This window comes from Aotus nancymaae, unplaced genomic scaffold (assembly GCF_030222135.1).
Source record: "Aotus nancymaae isolate 86718 unplaced genomic scaffold, 86718_ANA_hifiasm-v0.15.2.pri h1tg000004l, whole genome shotgun sequence".
NCBI classification, from domain to species: domain Eukaryota; kingdom Metazoa; phylum Chordata; class Mammalia; order Primates; family Aotidae; genus Aotus; species Aotus nancymaae.
In genome coordinates, this window is record NW_026988415.1 from 44,990,209 (window position 1) to 45,013,243 (window position 23,035).

General features: G+C 41.5%; 1 protein-coding gene across 1 annotated transcript; it reads right to left on the reverse strand.

Moving 5' to 3' along the window:
• Positions 1 to 12,407: 12,407 nt before the first annotated feature.
• On the reverse strand, positions 12,408 to 14,438 carry TCEAL2 (transcription elongation factor A like 2). Its single transcript, XM_012438925.2, has 3 exons — positions 14,350 to 14,438; positions 13,724 to 13,794; positions 12,408 to 13,356 (listed from the first exon to the last, which is right to left on the reverse strand). The coding sequence occupies exon 3, from the start codon at positions 13,327 to 13,329 to the stop codon at positions 12,604 to 12,606; it is 726 nt and encodes a 241-aa protein (XP_012294348.2). The 5' UTR covers positions 13,330 to 13,356; positions 13,724 to 13,794; positions 14,350 to 14,438; the 3' UTR covers positions 12,408 to 12,603.
• Between the last annotated feature and the right edge of the window lie 8,597 nt (positions 14,439 to 23,035).

The following is a 23,035-nucleotide window of genomic DNA, read 5'->3' on the forward strand; positions in this document are numbered from 1 at the left end:
GCCAGAGGGGCTTACACGATATCTCATATCTTTAATGCCTTTGGCCTTCCATTCTGACTTCTCTTATGGGAATATTGCCGGCCCTGCTTTCCCTGGTAGGTATTTGCCAGGCCCAGTACTTTAACCTTAAGCTGATACTTTTGCTTAGATGTCAATCTCGTTACGAGCAGCCTTTAACCCAACTACAACGCTCTATATTTTAGTAGAGGATTTTCACCCATGTGCATGGAAAAAAAGTTCATGACACATTGTAAAATAAATAAATAAAGAGCAAACAGTTTGCAGAACCGCATATACAATATCAGCCCATTTTTATAAAAACGTTAGTGTTCGTATAATGCATTTATGCACAAAGAAAACTCTGAAAGCATGCACACTAGAAAGTAGGCAATGATTATTCCTGAAAGGTAGCCAAGAATAGGTCTAACCTGTATTCAAAAATGATTCCTACCACCTCTTTTATATGTACCTCTATGACATTCCTCTGCTGCTGTGCATATCCCTATGTATTCCCTAGGTGTGTCCAGGTCAGTGGGCACTGTTGCTCATGTTCCTGGGTCCTCTATAATGCTAATGTAACCCCCATGTGTGACTCTTTTTCTTTGCTTTACTCACTCATCTCTACTTTTTCTTTACTAAAGGATATGGATTATATTTTTCATACTAAAAAATAAAAGCTGAAAACAATACATAATAAGAAACTGAACTGTTCAGTGAGCTTATGAAGGCAATAAAGACACTTAAAGTTCATGTTATCATAACACAAGATGACAGGTAAAATTCATATTGTCTCTGGGACTAAAAGCTAGAGGAATAAACCTGGAAATTCTAACAGATCTATTGCTGTAGGAGTCAAGCTTGTCATTTCTAAATTAAGAGTAATACTTGCCTCGCAGGACTGTCTGGTGGATCAGATGAGGTATTGAGTATGTGAACTGTGTTGTGACCTGGTCCCCACCAGGCACTCAGGGGAGGAATGGCCCCTACACTATTCCCATACAGTGGCAGGAAAGTTGATGGAATCGGGCACATCGGGGGAGGGCTGAAGGAATTATCACCGTGTCTAGGAATATGTCCAGGCAGCTAAGAAGTAGATGCCACTGTTTCTTAGATATTGCCATGTGTGCTGGGCACTGTGCCCTTTTTCCCTAGGTCCTACATCCTTTACTGATAGAGGATTTATGGTGTAAAAGCCCAGTCATTTTCTCTGGAGTCACTGGTGAGCAATGTCCACCAACCCTTTACCCTTGTAGAAGTGGATAAAGCCCTCTCTCCAGTTTATACTTATAGTAACCAGGTACACATGGATATCACCTTGGTGCTGCTTGGGTCTCTTATTAATACTTTCCAAATTCTTTTTTGGCAACATGATCATTTATGTGTATTTCTTATTTGTTTTGCATACGTAAGTATTCTCCTCACAAAACTCAGATATTGCAGGCTAGGCCAGGAAAAAGTACCTGCACGATAGTGACTGTGCTGTTCTCATGGGTTAGTATCTTGTCTGCAGACTCCCTTTTCTCTATTGAGTTCACTCTCAGGAAATTTGTCAGGTAACACTTTGGCAGTTCAACAGACCCATCAATACATTTGAATTTTAAATCCTTTGTAATGAACATGTTGTGGTCCATGAACCAGCTGCGTAATGATAACCTGGGAACTAATTAGATATGCAGACTCTCAGGTCCTGCCTCAGACCTACTGAGTTAGAATCTTCATTTTAACAAGATCCCAAGATGATTCCTATGACATTGAAGTTTGAAAAGCACCGCCTTAGAAAGAGACTCTTCAGGCTTCCAACTCTCACCTTTACATAAAATATGTGCCTAAAAAGATAAACATATGTGCCATATAAGACACACATCACAGATTATTAAATAAGCCCATGTTTTTCAAAATGAAGTTGTCCTTCCCCCATGAAAAGTAGATCTTGAAATCAATGCAATGAGTCAAGACAGGCAATTTTTGAAAAATGAAATAGGATAGAATAGAGTTGAATACAAACAGAAAATATCAAACTGCATTGTAAGCAGAGTGATTTTTTTTGTGAAATTTGTGTTTCAGTTATGTGTGTATGTGTGTGCACCATGAGTTATGACAAAAATAAATTTCTGACTGTGGGCTGCAGTAAGAAAATTGAGAAAGACTGCACTGGATTCTGCATCTCAAAGCATAGCCTGTCCATTTTATATTTGTATTTCTAGTGCCTACACAAGTAACTGACAAGTAGTAACTACTTAATAAAAATGTAAATAATAATGACTGAGTCTCCAAGTTTAGCCCCTGTCTACCTAAATAACTCTGGACAAATAACTTAAATTGTCTAACAGGGTTTACGTATACCCTCGAAAGTACTGGGGAGCTATGAGCTTCACAGGCTATACAAGGCCTGCTATATATAGTAGAATATCAGTAGAGATTATTAGTTCACTATATATAGTTCACAGTCAAAGCTTCCCTTACACATATTCAGCAGCACCAAGGAGAGCTCCCGCGCTGTAAGGGGTGGAACTTCTCAGCCCCTGGAAAGTGAAACTAAACAACTGTAGAATCTGTGCTATAAAAAGACCCAGGGCCGGATGAACTGGCTCACATCTATAATCCCAGCACTTTGGGAGGCCGAGGCGGGTGGATCACCTGAGGCCAGGAGTTTGAGACCACCCTGGCCAACACAGTGAAACCTCATCTCTATTAAAAATACAAAAAGTTAGCTGAACGTGGTGGTTGGCACCTGTAATTCCAGCTACTTGGGAGGCGGAGGCAGGAGAATTGCTTGAACCCCGGAGGTGGAGGTTGCAGTGGGCCGAGATCATGCCATTTCACTCCAGCCTGGACAGAGCGAGACTCTACCAAAAAAAAAAAAGAAGAAGATGCACTGGAGAGCTCTGTATATGCCATGGGAGCACAGCTTCACAAAGGAACAGAAGAATGCCTGCCAGAGTGGGAAATCATGAGTGGTAAGCTGCCCTGGATGAGTAGCAGTTAAGTACATACCTGCAGATGATCTTACTAGACTTAGTTTGAAGGAATTAAGACCTTAGATTTTAGAGACAATATACATCATACTGATTTTGTTCTTGGACTCCACATGGTTTCCAGTTTTAAGTGGTATCCAGAGCATGAGAAAGATCTACAGTAGTTCCAGACTGTAGTGGGAGCTTCTCTGACACTTGAGCCTCATGATCCTGCAGATTTAACTGTATTGTGTCTGTGCTAGAAAGAGAGACTCTATAAAGTTTTAGAAAGCCCCAATAGTAGAATTAAAGTATAGGCTTCTAGGGTTTTTTAAGCAAAACCATTCCCTCTTTTCTTGGCAACTAATCTACATTTGAGAATCTGCTCCTGGCTTGCTATCAAAACTAGTAGAGACTTAACATCTGACCATGAAGTATTAGTTTTCCATACTAACAAGCTACTCTTAATGAATGTGTTGCTGTCTACTCTGTTGAAAAATAAAGTTTTGTGTGGACATCAGCTTTCAACCATTAATTACAAATGGCTTTATAAGATCCGAGCTGAGTAAGCCAAGAAGCCACAAGTAAATTTCATGTGCAGTTTGATCAGACTCACTGACTCTCTCTCAACCAACATATATCACATATGGCATTTTGGAGAGTTCTTCATCCTTGTGACCAGTTAAAAAAAGAGATATAAAACAATGTATCAGTTCCTGGATGTATCTTCTTGGTATATTGATTGTAGGTGTAAGTGGATGGCTGCCTCACTACAGTCCTACTCAGGGATAACCCAGAACAGTAGAAAAAAGACATGCTAGGATTCAGGGTAGGATTTTGTGTGAATCATATGGTTGTCCATTTTGCATAGAACACTTAATGATTGGAGATATGGATCTACCCTGCCTCATGAGCAATGACTAAAATACTGTCTGGTCAGCGACATGGAGAGAATTAGTTGGACAATTACTGATGAAGATTTTAGATGTCCTAGATGTCTTAAGGAGGATTTAAAATTTCATCCAGACTGAGTTCTCACTGGAGGCGCTGAGGGAAAATTTGCATTCAAGTTCTTTCATGTCGTTTTCAGAATTGTTTTCTTTAAAACCTTGTGAGGTGAGTCTTGCATAAATTACACTAGGTTTCACTCCATTGAAGAAAATTCACACTGACAGATATTTTTGAGATCATCTTTCTCTATTTTTGTTTCTTGCTGGTATAGCTGAGTGTGGCTGCTTTCAGTTCCTAAAGGCTATGTGCATTCCTTGCCACATGGTACCCTCCAGCTTTAAGGCAGCAGCAGCACAAGGAATCCTTTTTATGTTTTTAATCTCTGATTTCTCTGTCTCCGACATCTAAGCTCGACTCTTCTAGTTTAGTTGAGAGAATATTTGAGTCATACTTTCAATCTCTTGAAAATGACCTTTGTGTGGCTGAGTGCTCTTTCTTATTTTTCTAAGGTTTCAGAGAAAGACTGTAACAACTACATCCTCAGCTTTTTCTCTGTGTCATACTTTCAGAAGGAATATCTTAATTTTAGTATATTTTGTCATTTGGATAGGATGAGTATTTTCCAGTCCTCAAGTTTTAGTTCCTTTTTAAATAACAGCTATTCTTTCAATATATCTCTCTCGTCATCTTTTGCCATAAGCATCAGGAACTAACCAGACTACACTTCAAAACATTGCTTGGAAATAATCACAGCTAAATGTCCCAGTGCATCACTTGCAAGTTCTGCTTTCCACATAACTATTGGAAACTATGTCTCTAATTTTCATGCTACTACATATAAGGATCTTCTTTCCTCCAGTGTCTAGTAACATACTCCTCACATACTGTTGGTCCCTCACCAGCAGAATCTTTAAGGTGTATGTTTTTACTTACAGTTAGATAAAGATAATCATGTTCCTCAAAATTCTCCCAGCCTCCATCAACTGCTGGTTTCCCCAGCCACTCTCATATATTTAGGCATTTGCTACTTTCAGTACCAAAATCTTTATTAATATTCTGTTACTGTGTAACATATCACCAAATGTAACACCTTCAAACAATACCTACTTATTGTCTGACAGTTCTATAGGTCAGAACTTTGGAATTCATAACTGAATTCCTTGATCAGGGTTTCACAAAGCTAAAATCAAGGTGTCAGCTAAACTGAGTTCATATGTGGGGGTCTTGACAAAAAATAATGTACTACCAAACTAATTACTCTTGGCAAAACTTAGTTTCTTGTACTTGTAAACTAAAAAGAAAGTCTCAAGTCCCCCACCGACTGAACAGACCAATTCTTAGCCAAGGGGACTGCAGAGAAACCTTAAAACCTGAGTTCCTGGCTGTCACAGGATGCTAGATCAGACACTCCTCATTATACCCCCTCCCTTTTACAATTTAGAGAAAACAACTGACCACCATAAATGTGTGTGTGTATGTGTGTATATATATATATAATGCTAATAGAATGGAATTTCTGTGGCAATAAGATATGAAATTACAAACAGGACCTAAGGTCATGGCAGGTAAGGCTTAAGTCATGCATGCCTACACTTAAAGAATAAACTATGTTTTAACTGCTACAAGGTTTTTCTTTTTCTCTAGCAGCTACACAAGCACTGGCCTTGAGATAAGCGATATTAAAACAATTGTATCTCACTACCAGATGCTGACTAACTGACTCCCTGTTCCACAAGCCATAACTACAGCTTTTATTGGACAAGAGACTGATTTCAGTAACTTTCTCCTGATAAGACCACTGACCATGGACTGGTTCTGGGCCAGTTTACAGAGGCCGGAACTTGAGCACCTTCATGTCCCTGCTTTATCTTTCGACTTATAGAGACTTATTGTAATACATTTAAATGTTAAGTTTCCACCCCAAGGTGAACGAGGTTCATATATAACATGCATGTTTATTCAGTAGACATGCATTAGGACTCACTTAATGATATTCATATATCCTCCCATAACCTGTTGAATATGTGTGCTTAGCCAACCCAACCAGCATAAATTCCTGTCTTACCCCTTCCTCCCTCAAAGTGCCTGTTTCCAGGTTCTTCCAGAGGCTATGCTTCCCAGACTGTCAGAATGTCCACCTTGCAGGCTGTAACTCTTTATAAAAAATAAAATCTCCTTTCCAAATTTACAAATTGTGTCATTTCTAAGTCAATGTACTGTAGGTCTGAGGTCTCCAGTTAGGACAGAAACAGAAAATCTTAATTCAAGTTGTGATTGATCTTATTTAAAGCTAGGCTTTAAAAATTGTGAAAACAGGTTTATTTTCCATTCATCTTTATTTCTAGAGCATAACCTTACCTGGTCCCAACTGAAAATCAAGGACATATACCAGGACCCAACTTCACTTGGAACCTGAACTTCAATTTCTGTGTACCAGCCCCTTGAAACTGCTGAAAACTTCACCATTTATCAGCCTAATATCCTCAACTTTCCTATCAGCAAATGTCTCAAAGCAAAAAGTTCTACCAAGTCTAAGTTTCACATCTGCGGAATTCTTTTCTCTTTAAAAATTTGGTCACACAAGTCTCCAGTGCTTTGTTATCTTCCCAATGTTTTAAAACAGATTGTTTTCTGTTCAGCTTTTCTAGTAGTTCTTTATGGGAGAATTTGCTCTGAAACAAGGTAATCTACCATTGCTGAAAACCTTACTTTTCTTGTCCTCCTAATAAAGAACTTATTCCATAATAGATGCCCTTTAGTGATGACTTCATTGAAAAACCAATGTTTTGACACTCTGTCCACCTTGTGAACACTTCATGCACATACCTCTCCTCTAAACCTCCTCATCACTAATTTTCCAAGTTTGTTCTTTCCAAGTCCCTGAGAAGTCAGCCAACCCATGTGCTCATGAATCAGGCTGTCTCTCTTTCCATGCCAAGTGAACAACAAGTTATATCATTGAAATTTCTGCCCATTAGGAAGATTTCTCTCTGTTGCTGTATTTCCTGAGTGAGATGGTAGTATAGCAGCCTTTCTCTTCCAGTAGGTTCCAGAATGCCATGCACATTCATCTATAAACCAGACCCACAGTGTTCTATTCTCTGGTTACCGGAAATTTTCCATTAGGTCACAAATGTGTGTTGGTAGAGAGGTGGCCAAGCAATAGGAGACAGTACCTTGAGAGTCTGAACTTCTTGCTTGTGTAGTTTTCTTGTGCCTTTCAGTCATGTTTAAGTTCAGTCAGTTACATATAATTCTCATCTTAAAATAGAATTCCGCTGTGCATTTCTAGTTATGTGGTTTGATGAATTAAACAGTGCCTAGTTGATGATAACATTTCGAGGTGCATAGTTACTTGGAATTCCGTAGTCAGATGCTGGGTACCAGCCAGCACCCCGGAGCTACTTTCCAAATATAGAATAGTTGTTGACTTATTTCCTCTATCAAATCATCTCACGAACTCCCCAATCTGATTATTTATTATGATACAGTTCGAGGTCTCCAGAAATTAGCCTCAGTTCAGAGCCTTTAGCTAATAACTCCCAAAATATTTTGGTATTTTATTTTCCTTAGTGCACAATAACTCTGAAAAGTGTCTGTAGGTCCCACTGGGGAAAGTTTGATGTAAGATTCACAGTATACACCAGTGTCTGCAAGATCATACCTTAGAGGTACGCTTCCTTCCCCTCAGTTGGGTAAGAAGTTTAAAAAACATTCCATAGCATCTGGAGTTAGACTTTTAGTAGACCTAGAATTTTTTTCAGCCTGAATGTGTCAGGCAGCATCCAATAGGCTGCTCAATTATTCCCTTTTAAAGTATTGTGCATCCATCAAAAATGATGAGTTCGTGTCCTTTGTAGGGACATGGATGAATCTGGAAACCATCATTCTCAGCAAACTGACACAAGAACAGAAAATCAAACACCACATATTCTCACTCATGGGCGGGTGTTGAACAATGAGAACACATGGACACAGGGAGGGAAGCATCACACACTGGGATCTGTTGGGGGGAAATAAGGAAGGGACAGCGAGGGGTGGGGAGTTGGGGAGAGATAGCATGGGGAGAAATGCCAGATACAGGTGATGGGGAGGAAGGCAGCAAATCACACTGCCATGTGTGTACCTATTCAACAATCTTGCATGTTCTTCACATGTACCCCAAAACCTAAAATGCAATAAAAAAAAAGAATGCTCCAATTAGCCATCACCACAAATCCCTGTGGGCCAAAAATTTACTAATTACCATTTAATTCCTGTGGCTTATTGTGGTAGCTGCACTCACCTTGTCTCAGATTACTAAGCCCTGTCACCTGATTTCCACCACTCTGGGATTCCATAATTCACGTTAAGATGAGGTATAAGTTGAGGTAGGATAATTCTACTGCAGCATTCTCCACCATCATCTCCAGCCTACAAAGCACGGGCCCACAGAAATCTTCAAATATGCTCTTGACCCTCTCACCAATGAATTCCTTAATGCCTCAGAGTATGTCTGCACGAATGCCCCTATCCTATGTATCAGAGTTTTACTCCTTCTCTACTAGTGTCTTTACTTTGTTGTAAAAGTGATTGCATTTGGAGCATTTAATTGGCAGCAGAACTGCAACACCATGAGGACCTAGCCTTGGTTCACAGCTATATCTACCCTAAGATGAAGGACTCCTTCAAACCTATCTTAGAGGCTTTCTGGTGCTGTACATATGTGTTCTGCTCTATTTTCATAGCTTCCAATGTCCTCTTTTTTCTATGCATACTCTCTAGGGTTGTCAGATGAACACAGATGACTCCAGAAACTTTTTGGTAATTATTTTTGTTTTAATACTTAGGTAACATAGCCACTTGATTTCTCAAAGCTTTGGATTCCACTTGCACTTCATTCCATGCCACCGGTGGTGTATGAATTATCATGACACTACTACACGCCGTGTACCTATGAACTTCTCCTAACACCTTCCCCCTACTGCTCTCAACCCTATTGTCACTAGGTTATTCTTTTCTTCCTCAAATTAACAAGGAACCCAATTCCTGGGGTGACTTCCTGTATCTGTTAATGTACCTGAAAAGTGCTTTGCAGGAAATAGGGGGTACATTTGCAGTGGAAAATGTGAGGGCAGTTCTTAATAAAAAAGAATAGACAAAGGTACAGGAAGGGTATTAGAGAACCAAAATGAATAGTGCAATGCACCATGGCTACTAAAGGTGGAATTAAGTAGGCCTGAGAGACAGAGGGAAAGAGAGGTAACTAAAAGTTAGAGATACAGAGCCTATGTGGAGAGGGCCACCTTCTAGGAACACTGGGAGAAGGGACTTCATCAGCATTTGACAACTCTGCAGGCAACAAGCTGGGAGAAAAATTTCCTGACTGCACTCATCACTGCTGGCTTCCAGAAGAAGAGGGGGCCCTTTGATGTGGTCCATATAGGACAGATTCCCTTGAAAGACAGAGCATGGTAAAGAAGAGTGGAGAGTGAATTGGGATGGGAAGATGGGGAGATATCCACAAAAGAGAGAGGGTCATGCTAATAGTACTCACTAAAAATCGTGCCTGCAGCTTTATGCATATTGTAAGGAGGAGGATTAAAAGCATATTGTCTTGTAAGTGTGAGCTCCAGCAGGGCTGAAATTTGCCTGAGCTTTCTATTGAAATAAGAAATATACCTGCATGGCATTGACCCATGGTAAAGGATTAAAACATATTAATTAAGACTGCTGTTTGATAATCATGGGTCTGAGGAATTTGGGGTGATTTTTACCAGCCTGTTAGCTTTATTGGTAACAGTGAGATTGATCATTTAAACCTAGTCTCAGTGAACCTCATTGCCAAGGGCTCTGCTGTTGAGACTGGCTACACAGCAAGGATATGCTTACATAACCAGCAATGTACCAAACCTGGACTGAGACTTTATTTTGCGTTTTCTGCTTTCAAGGTATTCTGTGCATAAATTAATGGCTCCTGATCTGAAAAGAGAAGTGTGTCTTTGCAGGACTATTATAAAGAGGGAGGATAATCAAAGCTCATACCTGGCCACCCCAGATCCCTTACTATGAGACAGCTTTTGACTATGATGTTTCTCCTTAACACTGTTGCTATGTTGCATCCGATTTTTCTCCAACAAACTGTAGATTTGCAATCATCACCATTTGGGGTCCCATGAGTCTTCTTTAGAAATGGAACTGTTCAGCTGCCACAGTTATCACGACATCTGGAGGAAAAAATACACTATACTATGATATACTTTGACTTTGCTTTGTTTATAGGTGTGATTTTCTCTAAAGATACTTTCAGGTTCTATGCAATAAACATATTAAACCCTGCCATTATGGATTTTTACTCTTAACCTTTGTTATATAACTTAGAAAAGCCTTCACATTCCCCACCAAAAAAGATACACTGTAATTCTTTTTTTCTGCTTATCTTATGGTTTACAGTTAATACGACCAAGATCATAGTGAGTATATAAATCAGTGGTGATTAGCCTTTACCATGAATCAGAGTCACCTAGGCAGCCTGTTTAAGATGGAAATCCTAGAGCTCCACTCAGTGGATATGAGGTGGAGATTATAAGTTCAAATTTTTAATGAAGTCCTATGGCGATTCTGACATGTGACAAACTAGCACACTTTAAAATGCATCAATAAAGTGAGATAAGATTAAAATCGTGGTGCAAATCTTTTTTCATGATGTTCCTTTTGGAACTGCAAGTAAATGCTGCTAGAGATATAGAGTCCACAGTTATTTATATAGACAGGGAATGATCTCAGACAAGAATGCTTGACTTAGATATTATTATTTACAAATTTATTAAGAACCTATTACTTGTCAGGCACTGTGCTAGGCATTAGGGGTACTAGGATAGAGAACAGGTTGTGCTTGTTCAAGCAGAGTCCAATGTTTCTTAATTTTAAAAAACCTCAGCCCAGAGTCAGAAAGATATTGTTCATATATACATAACTGAAATACAAATTTCAGAAAACAATTTTAATCCTACCTACCTGCCATACAGTCTGATGTTTACTATCTGGTTCTGGTTGATTCTACTATATCCGATTTCATTTAAAAATATTGCAAGTCTTGACCTACCAAATTTGTTTTAAACTCTGCTAATGTAGGAAGGTGAAACTTCAGTTTGACAAACACAGGTCTATTTAATATTCTGTGATGTGCATCCTATGAAACACATGTATATATCCTTCTAGGCACATGTATCATGAAAAGGTGGAATTGGGGAGGCTAAGAACTTCCTCATAAACCTTGCTTCTCAAACTTTAAGGTGCACAGGAATCACCTGCAGATCTTGTTAAAATCAGAAAAGATTCTGATTCAGTAAGTCTGGGATGACAATCTGAGATTCTACATTTCTAACTGTCTTACAGGTGATGCTGATGCAGCTCGTCCATGGACCACTATTTGAGTAGCATTGCTCTAAAAATTACAAATGTGGGTAGGGGTGTTAAACTGGTAAGGTGGGACCTGGCAGGACTTTCCTATAAGAGAATTTCCTCTAAGGAAACATGAGTCAAGCATACAAGGCACTGACAGATGAGAACAGATAAGTGTGTGCCACTCAAATTTTACTCCAACCTCTATATCTGAATTTGGTGGAGAGATGGCTGTATGTAAACACTTACAAACCAACAAGCATAGAAATAATTGTTTTATTAAAAATCTGAAATTCCCCAGGGGCTGAAGCATCACTGAGTTGTTACTCTACTGGGCAAGTATAACTAAAATGAGGAAAGGGACTTTATCCACATTTTCATAGTTGTCGTGGAATAGGGTGAGTAGACTTGGCTCACTGCAGATTCCAGCGAAATCAACTGGGCCTGTTACCTTGAGAACTTCAGCCCATCAGTATCAATGGGAGCTTTAGGAAGATGCAAGATTTATGAGAAGGAGCACAGTGCCCAGTGGACATGACATTGTCTAAGAGAGGATGGCACCCACCTTTCAGTTTCCTAGACTTATTCCTGGATACAGGTAAGATATACCCTAGTCCTCTTCCAAGTGTCTGAGGGGTTATTTTTTCTTCTAGTGCAGGGGAGCAGGTAGATGTCAACCCAACGCATATATTCTGTACCTCATTCAACCCACTCAGCAGTTCTGAAAAACAGGGCATTATCTCCATTTGACAAACAACATGACTGTCCATTAGAGCAATGGATCTGTAATAACCCCATGTTGACTTCTCCAGTTGAATCCCACAGGTAGGCAATGTGAGTTTTACCTATCATTTTAAGTTCTGACAACAAGAACTTTAAGTGTCTCTGCTGAATTTCGTAATTTCACTGAACAGTTATTCTCATCACTTTTTACATACTGTGTTCCGATTTCTTAAAATATTTTACTGTTTTTGTAAGAAAAGTGATTTGTGTTATCTAGGGAAAGATAGATTAGCAGAAAGAAAGAAAACAAAGAAATGAAATAACCTGCTATCTCACAACTCAGAAAACTACTGTTAATCCTTCATGTATTTAACAAAAACAGACAGATTCTGTAGATGATATTATAAGCTGCTTTATTTTTCCAAGAATCATAACGTCTCTGCAATGCACATGTGTGAAAATCTGCTACTGAAACATAGAGCAAGCAAGTACTGGCAGTTGGGTCAAAAGGCTACTGGTAGCAGGAAGAACACCTAAAGCAAAGTATTACCACAGGTAAAACATATGACCTGACAAATGCCTGCCAGGGACACTACACATAAGGAATGTCTTCAGTGTCCCTTCGTGGGGCCCTGCAGCCACCCCTGAATTCCCTTGGACCCCTAGGATAGAAGGGGTCCTGTAAATTTCTTTGCATCCACAAAAACGCCCCCAACTTCTGTTTGCTTTTTCTCCTTTTATCCTCCACCCTAGCCATGTTGTCAAATTCTCTTATCATGTCCTCATTGCTGAAATTCATATCATGTATGGCTTCCTTATATTGCTTGAGGTAATGAGCCAACCCCTTGTTGGTTTTTCTTTTGGCTTTCCTGGGTACATCATCCTCAGCTGGGCGCTTTCCTGCAGCCCTTGTTTCACTGTCTGGCTCTCCCTCACTCCCTGGCTCTCCCTCACTGTCTGGCTCTCCCTCACTCCCTGGCTCTCCCTCACTGTCTGGCTCTCCTTCACCCTCTGACCTTCCCCCTCTCTCTGGCTTTCTCTCTCTCTCTGATCCTCCCTCCATCTCTGCCTCTCCCTCCTTCTCTGACTTTACTTCTTCTTTTGCCTTTTCCTCACTCTCTGGCTTTTCTTTATCCTTTAACATTTCCTCATCTCCTGCCTTGCCCTTGTTTTCTGCCTTTCTCTCATTTTCTAACTTATCCTTGTCTTCCAGAGTACAAGCTACTTCTGGCGTTCCCCCGTCCTGCGGCTGTTCTTCATTTTCCATCTTTCCTTGGTTAGAAGGCATTCCTTCATTTTCATTGTAGAGTTTTTCCATGTCGAGATTTCCCCTCCTTTTCCTCTCCTGGGGGATGGGGGTGGAGGGAAGAGGAGACAAAGAGGAGACATGGGAGACTGACGGTGTGGGGTGGAATGCAGGTCTGGACAGTAGTTGCATCTCATCCCTGGTGAGGGTTCCCCTAAACTGGACGTGCCTCCAAGAGGGACTTCTGCCCACCACGTAGCCCGCCACTACTCCCACACACATGAGCCAGCCATTGCCTGGCAGGACCTGCCACCTTCTCTGCACTGGTTCAGCCTGGTAAGGTGCGTGTTCATGTGGGTGGGGGATGGGCAGGGGCCCCAATTCGGCCATAGCCGGGCCCTCCACACTCAACCCTTGTGAGGCCCTGTCCATGCAGCCCCCCCCTCCCCACCCCGCTTTCACGGACCTGCGGGGATTCTGGACAGGTTGTTCCTCCTCTTTGGGCCTCGCAGAGCGCTGGGAACAACAGACGCAGACCTGCAGACAGACAGGAGACAGGGGTAGGGGCTGCGCACTCAGCGGGCTCACAGGGACTCCCTTTCCTGAGTCCAGGCCCTGCTCACCCAATGTTTTCCTCCCCTACCTCCCCCGCACCCCAGCAGCCATTTCTTTCCAGGCTTTGGGCATCAAACCAGGATGCTTTCCAAGATGTGTTTCTCTCTGTGTCCCCTTCTCCCAGAGGCAACCTGTCCCAGCGCCACCCTGCTTTTGCGGAGGTCAGGTGTTTCCATGGGAGCAAATTGTGAGAAGGGGTTATTTCCAGAATATCTGCGTTTCACTGTCGCACTGCGGGGTCGCTCCCCCCACCCCCATTTCCAGCACTAAAATAGAGTGGAGGGCTCAGTGCAAGGGGGCGGGCGTCGAGAAGGCGGGCCAGGCTCGCTTCGGGGTTCTCCCTACCTCGCTCCCACCCGCTCCACATCATCCTCCTTACCCTTCTCTCGGATTCCTTCTCCACCCCCTCCCACTCCTACTGCCAGCCACCTGCACCCCTGTCCCATGGTCCGCCGGCAGCCCCGCCTTCACACTGACCTGCGGGTACTCAGGATAGGCCTGTGCCTCCTCCGGCTCGCCGAAGCCCGCTGTCTGCTCCCCCGCCGCCCCAGCAGCTCAGACAGCTGGTTCTGCGCGGGCGCCAGGACCCGACCGCAGGGAGGGCGCGGGGGCTGGTGCCCACGTAGGCGCCCGGCGGATCACGTGAGCGCCGCGTCACCGGAGCTCGGCTCCCCCTTGCCTGACCCACCTCACCATCCATCCCCGAGGGACCGAGAGGCTGGGGACGGTCGGGGTCGGGGTGCATTTGTGTAGCAAAATGGGGTCACAGAGAAGAAGAGTAGGGAGTGGCGTTCTGGCCCTAAGTGCTTTACCTGGTGTATCTTAAAGCATCCTCGCAGGGCATTTCTCTCTGATGCCCATTTTCGCCAGGTGTGACAGCCGATCAGAGAGGATACCCGACTTTGCCAAGAGCGCTCAGCCCCAGAACTCCAGAGCCCGCTTCCAAAACCGTCTCTGCCTGACTCCAGAGAGACTGGGGTGGTGGTGCCTGCCAGGAAGCTGAGCTGCCACCTTGAGTGGCGGTGTTCCTGGGGTTCTGTCCTGGGCCTCCTCTCTCCTCTGTCCTCAGATTGTCTCTCCCTGTTTGATCTCATTCATTTCCTGCAAACACCGATGACTCCCAGATCTACATCTCCAGGCTATTCCCCTCTCTGTGTCTCATATCAACTGTCTATGGGACATCAGAGCTTGAGCGTCCCTGAGGGACCCCAAAGCCCGTGTACCCCAAATTGATTTCACCAGCTTCCTTCTTGTTGCCTCCGTTGGTCTCTCTCCACACGTGAAACTTATCTTACAACGTTTGACCAGTTTTCATAGAGCGAGAATCTCAGACAGCTAGAAAAGAAAGCATTAAAACATCTTAAACATGAATTTCAGATGCACAAATTTATCATAGCCCTTGGATCACATCACACCCTTATCATTGATCCCTGCTTGTCCCTCTTCCTTCCCTTCTTTCCTGTCCTCTTATTTCCTTCCCTTCCCATCCTTCGTCTTTTTTTCTTTCCTTTTCTTTCACATTGGTGAAACCACCACCCACAAAAACTAAAAATCACCAATTTTTTTAAGCTTCTCCAGTGTAGTGCCATATATATGTATATATACACATATGTATATTTATATGCACATATATGTGTAGGTGTATATGTGTGCACATATGTGTATATAATGTGCATTTTTGTACATAAATCTGAGCAACCACTATTTTCATTTTAATTTGCAAAATGTGATTACACGATTATAAATTATGTGTGTTACACAACCAATTCTGATTATATTTCTGCTACAAATCTTTCTTCATTCAGTAAAACCTTGATCTTCCTAGGATACTTTACTCTATCAATATGTGTATTGGTCATTATCACCACATCATCAATAATTCTGTCTTCAATGTTGAGTTTTTTTCTGAATTCTCAAGGCTATGTGTTTTTATTTCCTCCATATAAACTTTCATAAAATTATAATTATTCAAGAATTTGATGAAAATAATATCAAATCATAGTTTAAAAACTTTCTGTTTAAATCATCTAATGATAGTGATTTTAAGCTGTCATCAGTAATTACTTGCTAAGTTATTTTGCTAATTGTAGCCAACATATTGAACAACTATTACTCCTATTTTAAAACATGTACACAAAAATGTGGAATTCAAAATTAGTATCATTAAGTTCAAAGAAATGTCATTTTATGTAAATTAAAAATACGTTCAGAAAATGAGAAGTCAACACAACTTTATGCATTTGCATACACTAAATTGACACATTGTTCCTCAGGTAATTACTAGTTTTGAAGAAGATATTATAACAGTTCTCTTGATGCATGGTATATGTTGACAAACATATTTTTAAGTTAAATGTTTGTCATCCACTTTTTTAGAAAAGTAACCATTACTAAACATACCATTTACTAGGGACCTTTTGTTTTTTATTGCAAAATTAAAGAATCATTCCCATAGGCAAAATAAATATAGACATATATTAACAGTATAAAACCACTAAGTGATACCAATACCTGGCAGAGACACACACAAAAGGGGAAACTTCAGGCCAATATCCTTAATCAACATGGATGCAAAAATCCTCAACAAAATAATGGCAAACTGAATACAGCAGCACACCAAAAAAGGTATACACAATGATCAAATAAGGTCCATCTCCAGGATGCAAGTTTGGTTCAATATACACAAATCAATAAATTTGATTCATCACATAAACAGAACTAAAAGCAAAAGCCACATGATCATCTCAATAGATGCAGAAAAGGCTATGGATAAAATTATAAAATTCAACACCTGTTCATGCTAAAAACTCTCAATAAACTAGATATTGAAGGAATGTACCTCAAAATAACAAGAGCCATCTACGACAAACCTACAGCCAACATTATACTGAATGGGCAGAAGCTGGAATCATTCCCCTTGAGAACCAGAATAAGATAAGGATGTCTCACACACTGCCAGACAAAACCATGGCAAAAATGGAAGTAAAAAGTGGAGATCTGTGGCAGGCATAATAATTGTCTTCAAAGATATCTAGGTCTTAATGCCTGGAACCTGTGAATTTTACCTTATATGGCAGAAGGGGACTTTGCAGATGTCATTAAGTAAAGGATCTTAAGATAGGAAGATTACCAAGGATTATCCAGGAAGACCCTAAATGTAATAACAAGTATACTTATGAAAGGGAAACAGATTTTACTACAGAAGAAGAAGGCAATGTAAAAACTGAAGCAAGATGCTACACTGCAGACTTCGAAGATGAAGGAAAAGGCCATGAGCCAAGAAAGGTAAGGAATGCAAATTCCAGAAGATGGAAAATGTAAGAAAATAGAGTCTCTCCTTGAACCTCCAGAAGAAGCAAAGCTCTTCCAATATCTTTACTTCAGCCCAATAAAACTACTTTTGGACTTTGGACTTCCACAACTGTAAGAGAATTAATGCATATCATCTTAAGCCAACAAAATTGTTATTTGTCACAGCAGCACTAAGAACTAAGGGTTTCCTAAACCCATTCTGGCTTATTTTAACATAAATATCAGTAATAATATAACTGAATACCAAGGTGGCAGGGGCCAAGTGGCAGCACTCAACCGTCAAAAGTAAGGTGGGGATAGTTACCATAATGGACAGCAGAGGTAAAGCGGCAATCAGAGTAGTCTGACTCATGTAGAGCTCTGGCACTGGCTAATTAATCACTGTGTTCCTAGAAGTGAAATTGATAAGAAGCCTGCTGCATTCCTATTGAAATTAAACAAACAGAAAACTTCTAGGTCAAATGGACAAAAGACTAGTTTAAATTATAGATACAGAATCATGGCCCCTCAATTTCTAGACTTGAGCCATTTTACAGACCCAGACCCCTTGAATGAAGGGGAGGCCAGGTCCTCTTGAGGAAGGATCCCACTATATTACTAACAATTTATGCCGTGAATCTTTCTCCCATCCTTCCCCAAGGAGATCTCTGGCCTTTTACCAGGGTAACTGTGCATTGGGGAAAGGGAAATAATCAGATATTTTGGGGACTACTGGACACTGGCTCTGAGCTGATGTCAATTTTTGGGGAACCAAAATGTCATCATGGTCCTCCAGTTAAAATAGAGGCTTATGGAGGTTAGGTAATTAATGAGGTTTTAGCTCAGGTCTGACTAAGTCCAGTGGATCTCCAGACCCATTCTGTGGTCATTTCCCTAGTGCTAGAATGCATAATTGGCTTAGACACACTTAGCAGCTGGCAGAACCCCCACATTGGCTCCCTGACTGGTAGGATGCGGGCTATAATGGTAGGAAAGGCTAAATAGAAGCCATTAGAACTGACTTTACCTAGAAAAATAGGAAATCAAAAACAATATCACCTCCCTGGAGGAATTGCAGAGATTAGTGCCACCATCAAAGTATTGAAACAGACAGGAGTGGTGATTCCCACCACATCCCCATTCAACTCTCCCATATGGCCTGTGCAGAAGACAGAGGAATCTTGGAGAATGACAGTGTATTATCGTAAGCTTAATCAAGGGGTGACTCCAATTGCATCTGCTGTACCAGATGTGGTTTCATTGCTTGAGCAAATTAACATGTCTCCTGGTACCTAGTATGCATCCATTGACTTGGCAAATGCCTTTTTCTCCATTCCTGTCCATAAGGCCCACCAGAAGCAATTTGCCTTCAGCTGGAAAGGGCAGCAATGTACCTTTACTACCCTACCTCAAGGTATATCCACTCTCTGGCTTTGTATCATAATCTTATTCAGAGAGACCTTGATCACTTTTCACTTCTGTAAGATATCACACTGGTCCATTTGATGACATTATGCAGATTGGATCCAGTGAGGAAGAAGTAGCAAAAAAACTGGGCTTATTGGTAAGACATTTGCATGCCAGAGTATAGGAAATAAATCTGACTAAAATTCAGGATCTCTCTACCTCAGTAAAATTTCTAGGGTTCCAGTGATGTGGGACCTGTGGAGATTGCCTCTAAGGTGAATGATAAGTTGCTGCATTTAGCTCCTCCTACAACCAAGAAAGAGGTACAATGCCTAGTGGGCCTATTTGGATTTTGGAGGCAACACATTTCTCATTTGTATGTGTTACTCTAGCCCATTTATCAAGTGGTCTGAAAGGCTGCCCATTTTGAGTGGGGTCCAGAACAAGATAAGGCTCTGGAACAGGTCCAGGCTGCTGTGCGAGCTGCTCTGCCACTTGGGCCATATGACCCAGCAGATCCAATTGTGCTTGAAGTGTCAGTGGCAGATAGGGATGCTGTTTGGGACCTTTGTCAGGCTCTCACAGGTGAATCACAGCGGAGTCCTCTAGGATTTTGGAGCAAGGCCCCGCCATCTTCTGCAGATAGCTACTCTCCTTTTGAGAGACAGCTCTTGGTCTGTCATTGGGCTTTGGTGGAAACTGAACGTTTGACCATAGGTCATCAAATCATAATGCGACCTGAACTACCTATCATGAACTGAGTGCTTTCTAACCCAACTAGCCATTAAATGGGTCGTGCACAGCAGTATTCCATCATCAGCTGGAAGTTGTATATACGTGATCGGGCTCAAGCAGGTCCTGAAGGCACAAGTAAATTACATGAGGAAGTGGCTCAAATACCCAAGGTCTCCACTACTGGTGCCCTGCCTTTTCTCCCCCAGCCTGCCCTGATGGCCTCATGGGGAGTTCCCTATGATCAGTTGACAGGAAGAGAAGACTAGGGCCTGGTTCACAGATGGTTCTGCACGATATGCTGGCACCATCCGAAAGCAGACAGCTGCAGCTCTACTGTCCCTTTCGAGGACATTCCTGAAGGACAGCGGTGAAGGGATATCATCCCAGTGGGTAGAACTTCAAGCAGTGCACCTGGCTTTGCACTTTGCATGGAAGGAGAAATGGCCAGATGTGTGATTATGTACGGACTAATGGGCTGAAGCCAATGTTGTGACTGGATGGTCAGGGACTGGGAAGAAGCATGATCAGAAAATTGGTGACAAAGAAGTCTGGGGAAGAAGTATGGGGGTGGATGTCTCCACATGGTCAAAAAACACGAAGATATTTGTATCCCATGTGAGAGTTCACCAAGGGATGACCTCAGTAGAGGAGGATTTTAATAATCAAGTGGATAGAATGATCTGTTCTGTGCACACCACTCAGACACTTTTCCCAGCCACCTCTGTCGTTGCCCAATGGACCCATGAACAAAGTGACTGTGGCGGCAGGGATGGAAATTATTCATGGCCTCAGCAACATGAACTTCCACTCATCAAGGCTGACCAGCTATGGCCACTGCTGAGTGCCCAATTTGCCAGCAGCAGAGGCTAACACTGAGCCCTAGATATGGGACCATTCCTTGGGGTGATCAGCCACCTACCTGTGACAAGTTGATCATATTGCACTTCTTCCATCATGGAAAGGGCAGCGGTTTGTCCTCACTGGAATAGACACTCCAGATATGGGTTTGCCTATCCTGCATGCAATGCTTCTGCCGAGGTTACCATCCATGGACTCACAGAATGCTTTATCCACCATCATGTTATTCCACATGGCATTGCCTCTGACCAAGGCACTCACTTTACAGCTAAAGAAGTGTAGCAGTGGGCTCATGTTCATGGAATTCACTGGTTTTTACAATGCTCCCCATCATCCTTAAGCAGCTGGATTGATAGAATGGTGGAATGGTCTTTTGAAGTCACAATTACAATGCCAACTAGGTGACAATACTTTGCAGGGCTGGGGCAAAGTTCTGTATACACACACACACACACACACACACACACACACACACACACACATCCTATTGGTTCTGTCCCTCTAAGAGTAACCAGAATATTACACTGATCAACAGTTAACTCTGGAATTATTGTAGTTTTCCCAATTTTCTGTTCACTCCTCTGGGCTCTGAATGGTCTAATCTCCCTGGAGGCTTCTGAAACTACACCCAGGGGTGCTATTTAACATTTTTTAAAAAAATTCTGGCCTGCATAATTTTAAGTCACAATATTATTGGTATTTAAGAACACATTCTAAAAGAAAAAAGCACTAATAATTGTGTGAAAACCAGAGAGAAGTCATTTGCAAAGTCATCTTCTATAATGGAGTACTTACAAAGAAAGAGATTAGAAAGTAATTTCAAAAGATAATTTACATATAATATATAAACAATAGACATATTAAAATATGCCAAAAACACAAGAACTAATAAGATGCAAGGAAAGATAAATTCTGATAATTAATATTAAGTGAAAAAGAATAGTTGCAATAGAAGTTGAATACTGTGATTGCACTTTTGGAGAAGACTATGTGTGTGTGTATGTGTGTGTGTGTGAACGTCTTCATGTGCACCTCACCTACAGGGATGCGTCTGGAGAGTATGCACCATCCTAGCGACAGCAAATCCCCTTGAGTTGGGGGTGGGAATGTGGCTAGTGAGAAGTGGAAGATAATTTCGATGTATCACTGTACTTTTTATATCATTTTATATTTTATATTGAGGAAAAAATTTTATTAATAATTGAACACAGAAAATACTTGTAAACATGTGTTATTTACATTTTGTGTTTCTATGTCTCCTCCAGTTTTAGCATCTCATCACTCACACACTTACAAGTGCAGCTTTACCTTAACTTCAGACAGAACTGAATTCCCAATCTTACGTTTATCTCAGAAAATGAGGGACACAAAGGGATTGTTCATGGTAGGTGAAATATTTCAGAAATTTATGACTGATATAAGTAACCTAAGATCCAAACCTCTATTTTTCCCTCCCCCTGGCTGAGTCTCCTGGTCCAGGACTCACAGAGCTGCTATCCTGGCTCTGGCCACCAAGGGGTATCTTCTCCACTTTTCTTTTTTAATAATAAGAAACACCTTTTCCAGAGTAACAAATGCCAAGAAATGGTTTGTTTACTAAGACAGCAATTCTGTTTGGAAAATCCAAGTGTATAGTAAAGCAGTTACATTTTCTGTTGGCCCCAAATCTACATCACATTCATTCAGTGTAGGCTGAAGTGTCCACACTATACAGCAGTCTGTCCTAGACATCAAGGCATGCACCCTCCATTACCTCACCCCTGTACAGGCTTCCAAGACCCCTAACCCCCTCTCAGTCATCCTCTCTCCAGGACACTATGGACACAGCTTCCCAGACCCTTCAATACCACCCCTATGTTCTCTCAGTCACCTCTCACATGCCCTGCACTGCCCTATGACTGCTAGCGAGTGCCAAAGTTCACTAGAGATACTTGGTGTTTCATCCTGTGGATGCCCTTATGAACATTTTTTTTTTTTTGAGATGTAGTCTCATTCTGTCACCCAGGCTGGAATGCAATGGAGCAATATCAGCTCGCTGCAACCTCCGCCTCCCCGATTCAAATGATTCTCCTGCCTCAGCCTCTTGAGTAGCTGGGATTACAGGTGCCCGCCACCATGTCCAGCTGATTTTTTTGTTTTTAGTAGATACAGGCTTTCACTATATTGGCCAGGCTGGTCTCAAACTCCTGACTTCATGATCTGCGTGCCGTGGCCTCCCAAAATGCTGGGATTACAGGCGTAAGCCACCGCGCCTGGCCTATGAATATTTTTTTAGTATTTTTTTTTCACATCTATCAGTTTTTTAAAGACAGAATTAGAATCATTCTGTACATAGATTCATAAGCAGAGCTTTAAGGGAGGGATTGTATTTCTCCTGCATACAATTCTTTGCAGACAAGTTTGACAATGGAGGTACATTGGTGCCACCTTGTGACAGAAGCTTCAACTGCAGCTTAAAAAACATCAATGAGCATGAAAGTGGAAGGGCGGGCTGTGACCCACACCCACCCTAAAGAGCTTTCTGGAAGTCTGGGTGGAAAAGAGGATATTCCCAGTGTGCAGGGATACTGATGGTCATCAGACAGAAAGTGTAGGCTCCTTCTAAGCTGAAGAGAAAGCTGTATGTAAGAAAAACAAAAGTATCATTTTAAAAATCCTTTGATACTTCTGGAGAAATAGCTAGACGTATACATAAGCAAAATTAAATTATTTCATTTATGATCTTTGTAACCTACATTTGCCCTAATTATGATCATCTTTCCATGTAAATACATGTATATGATAATATTTTACATTACTTTACAACAGAATTTTATTTTATTTTTTAACATTGGTCAGGCATTTCATTGTATGGATGCTACAAAATTTATTT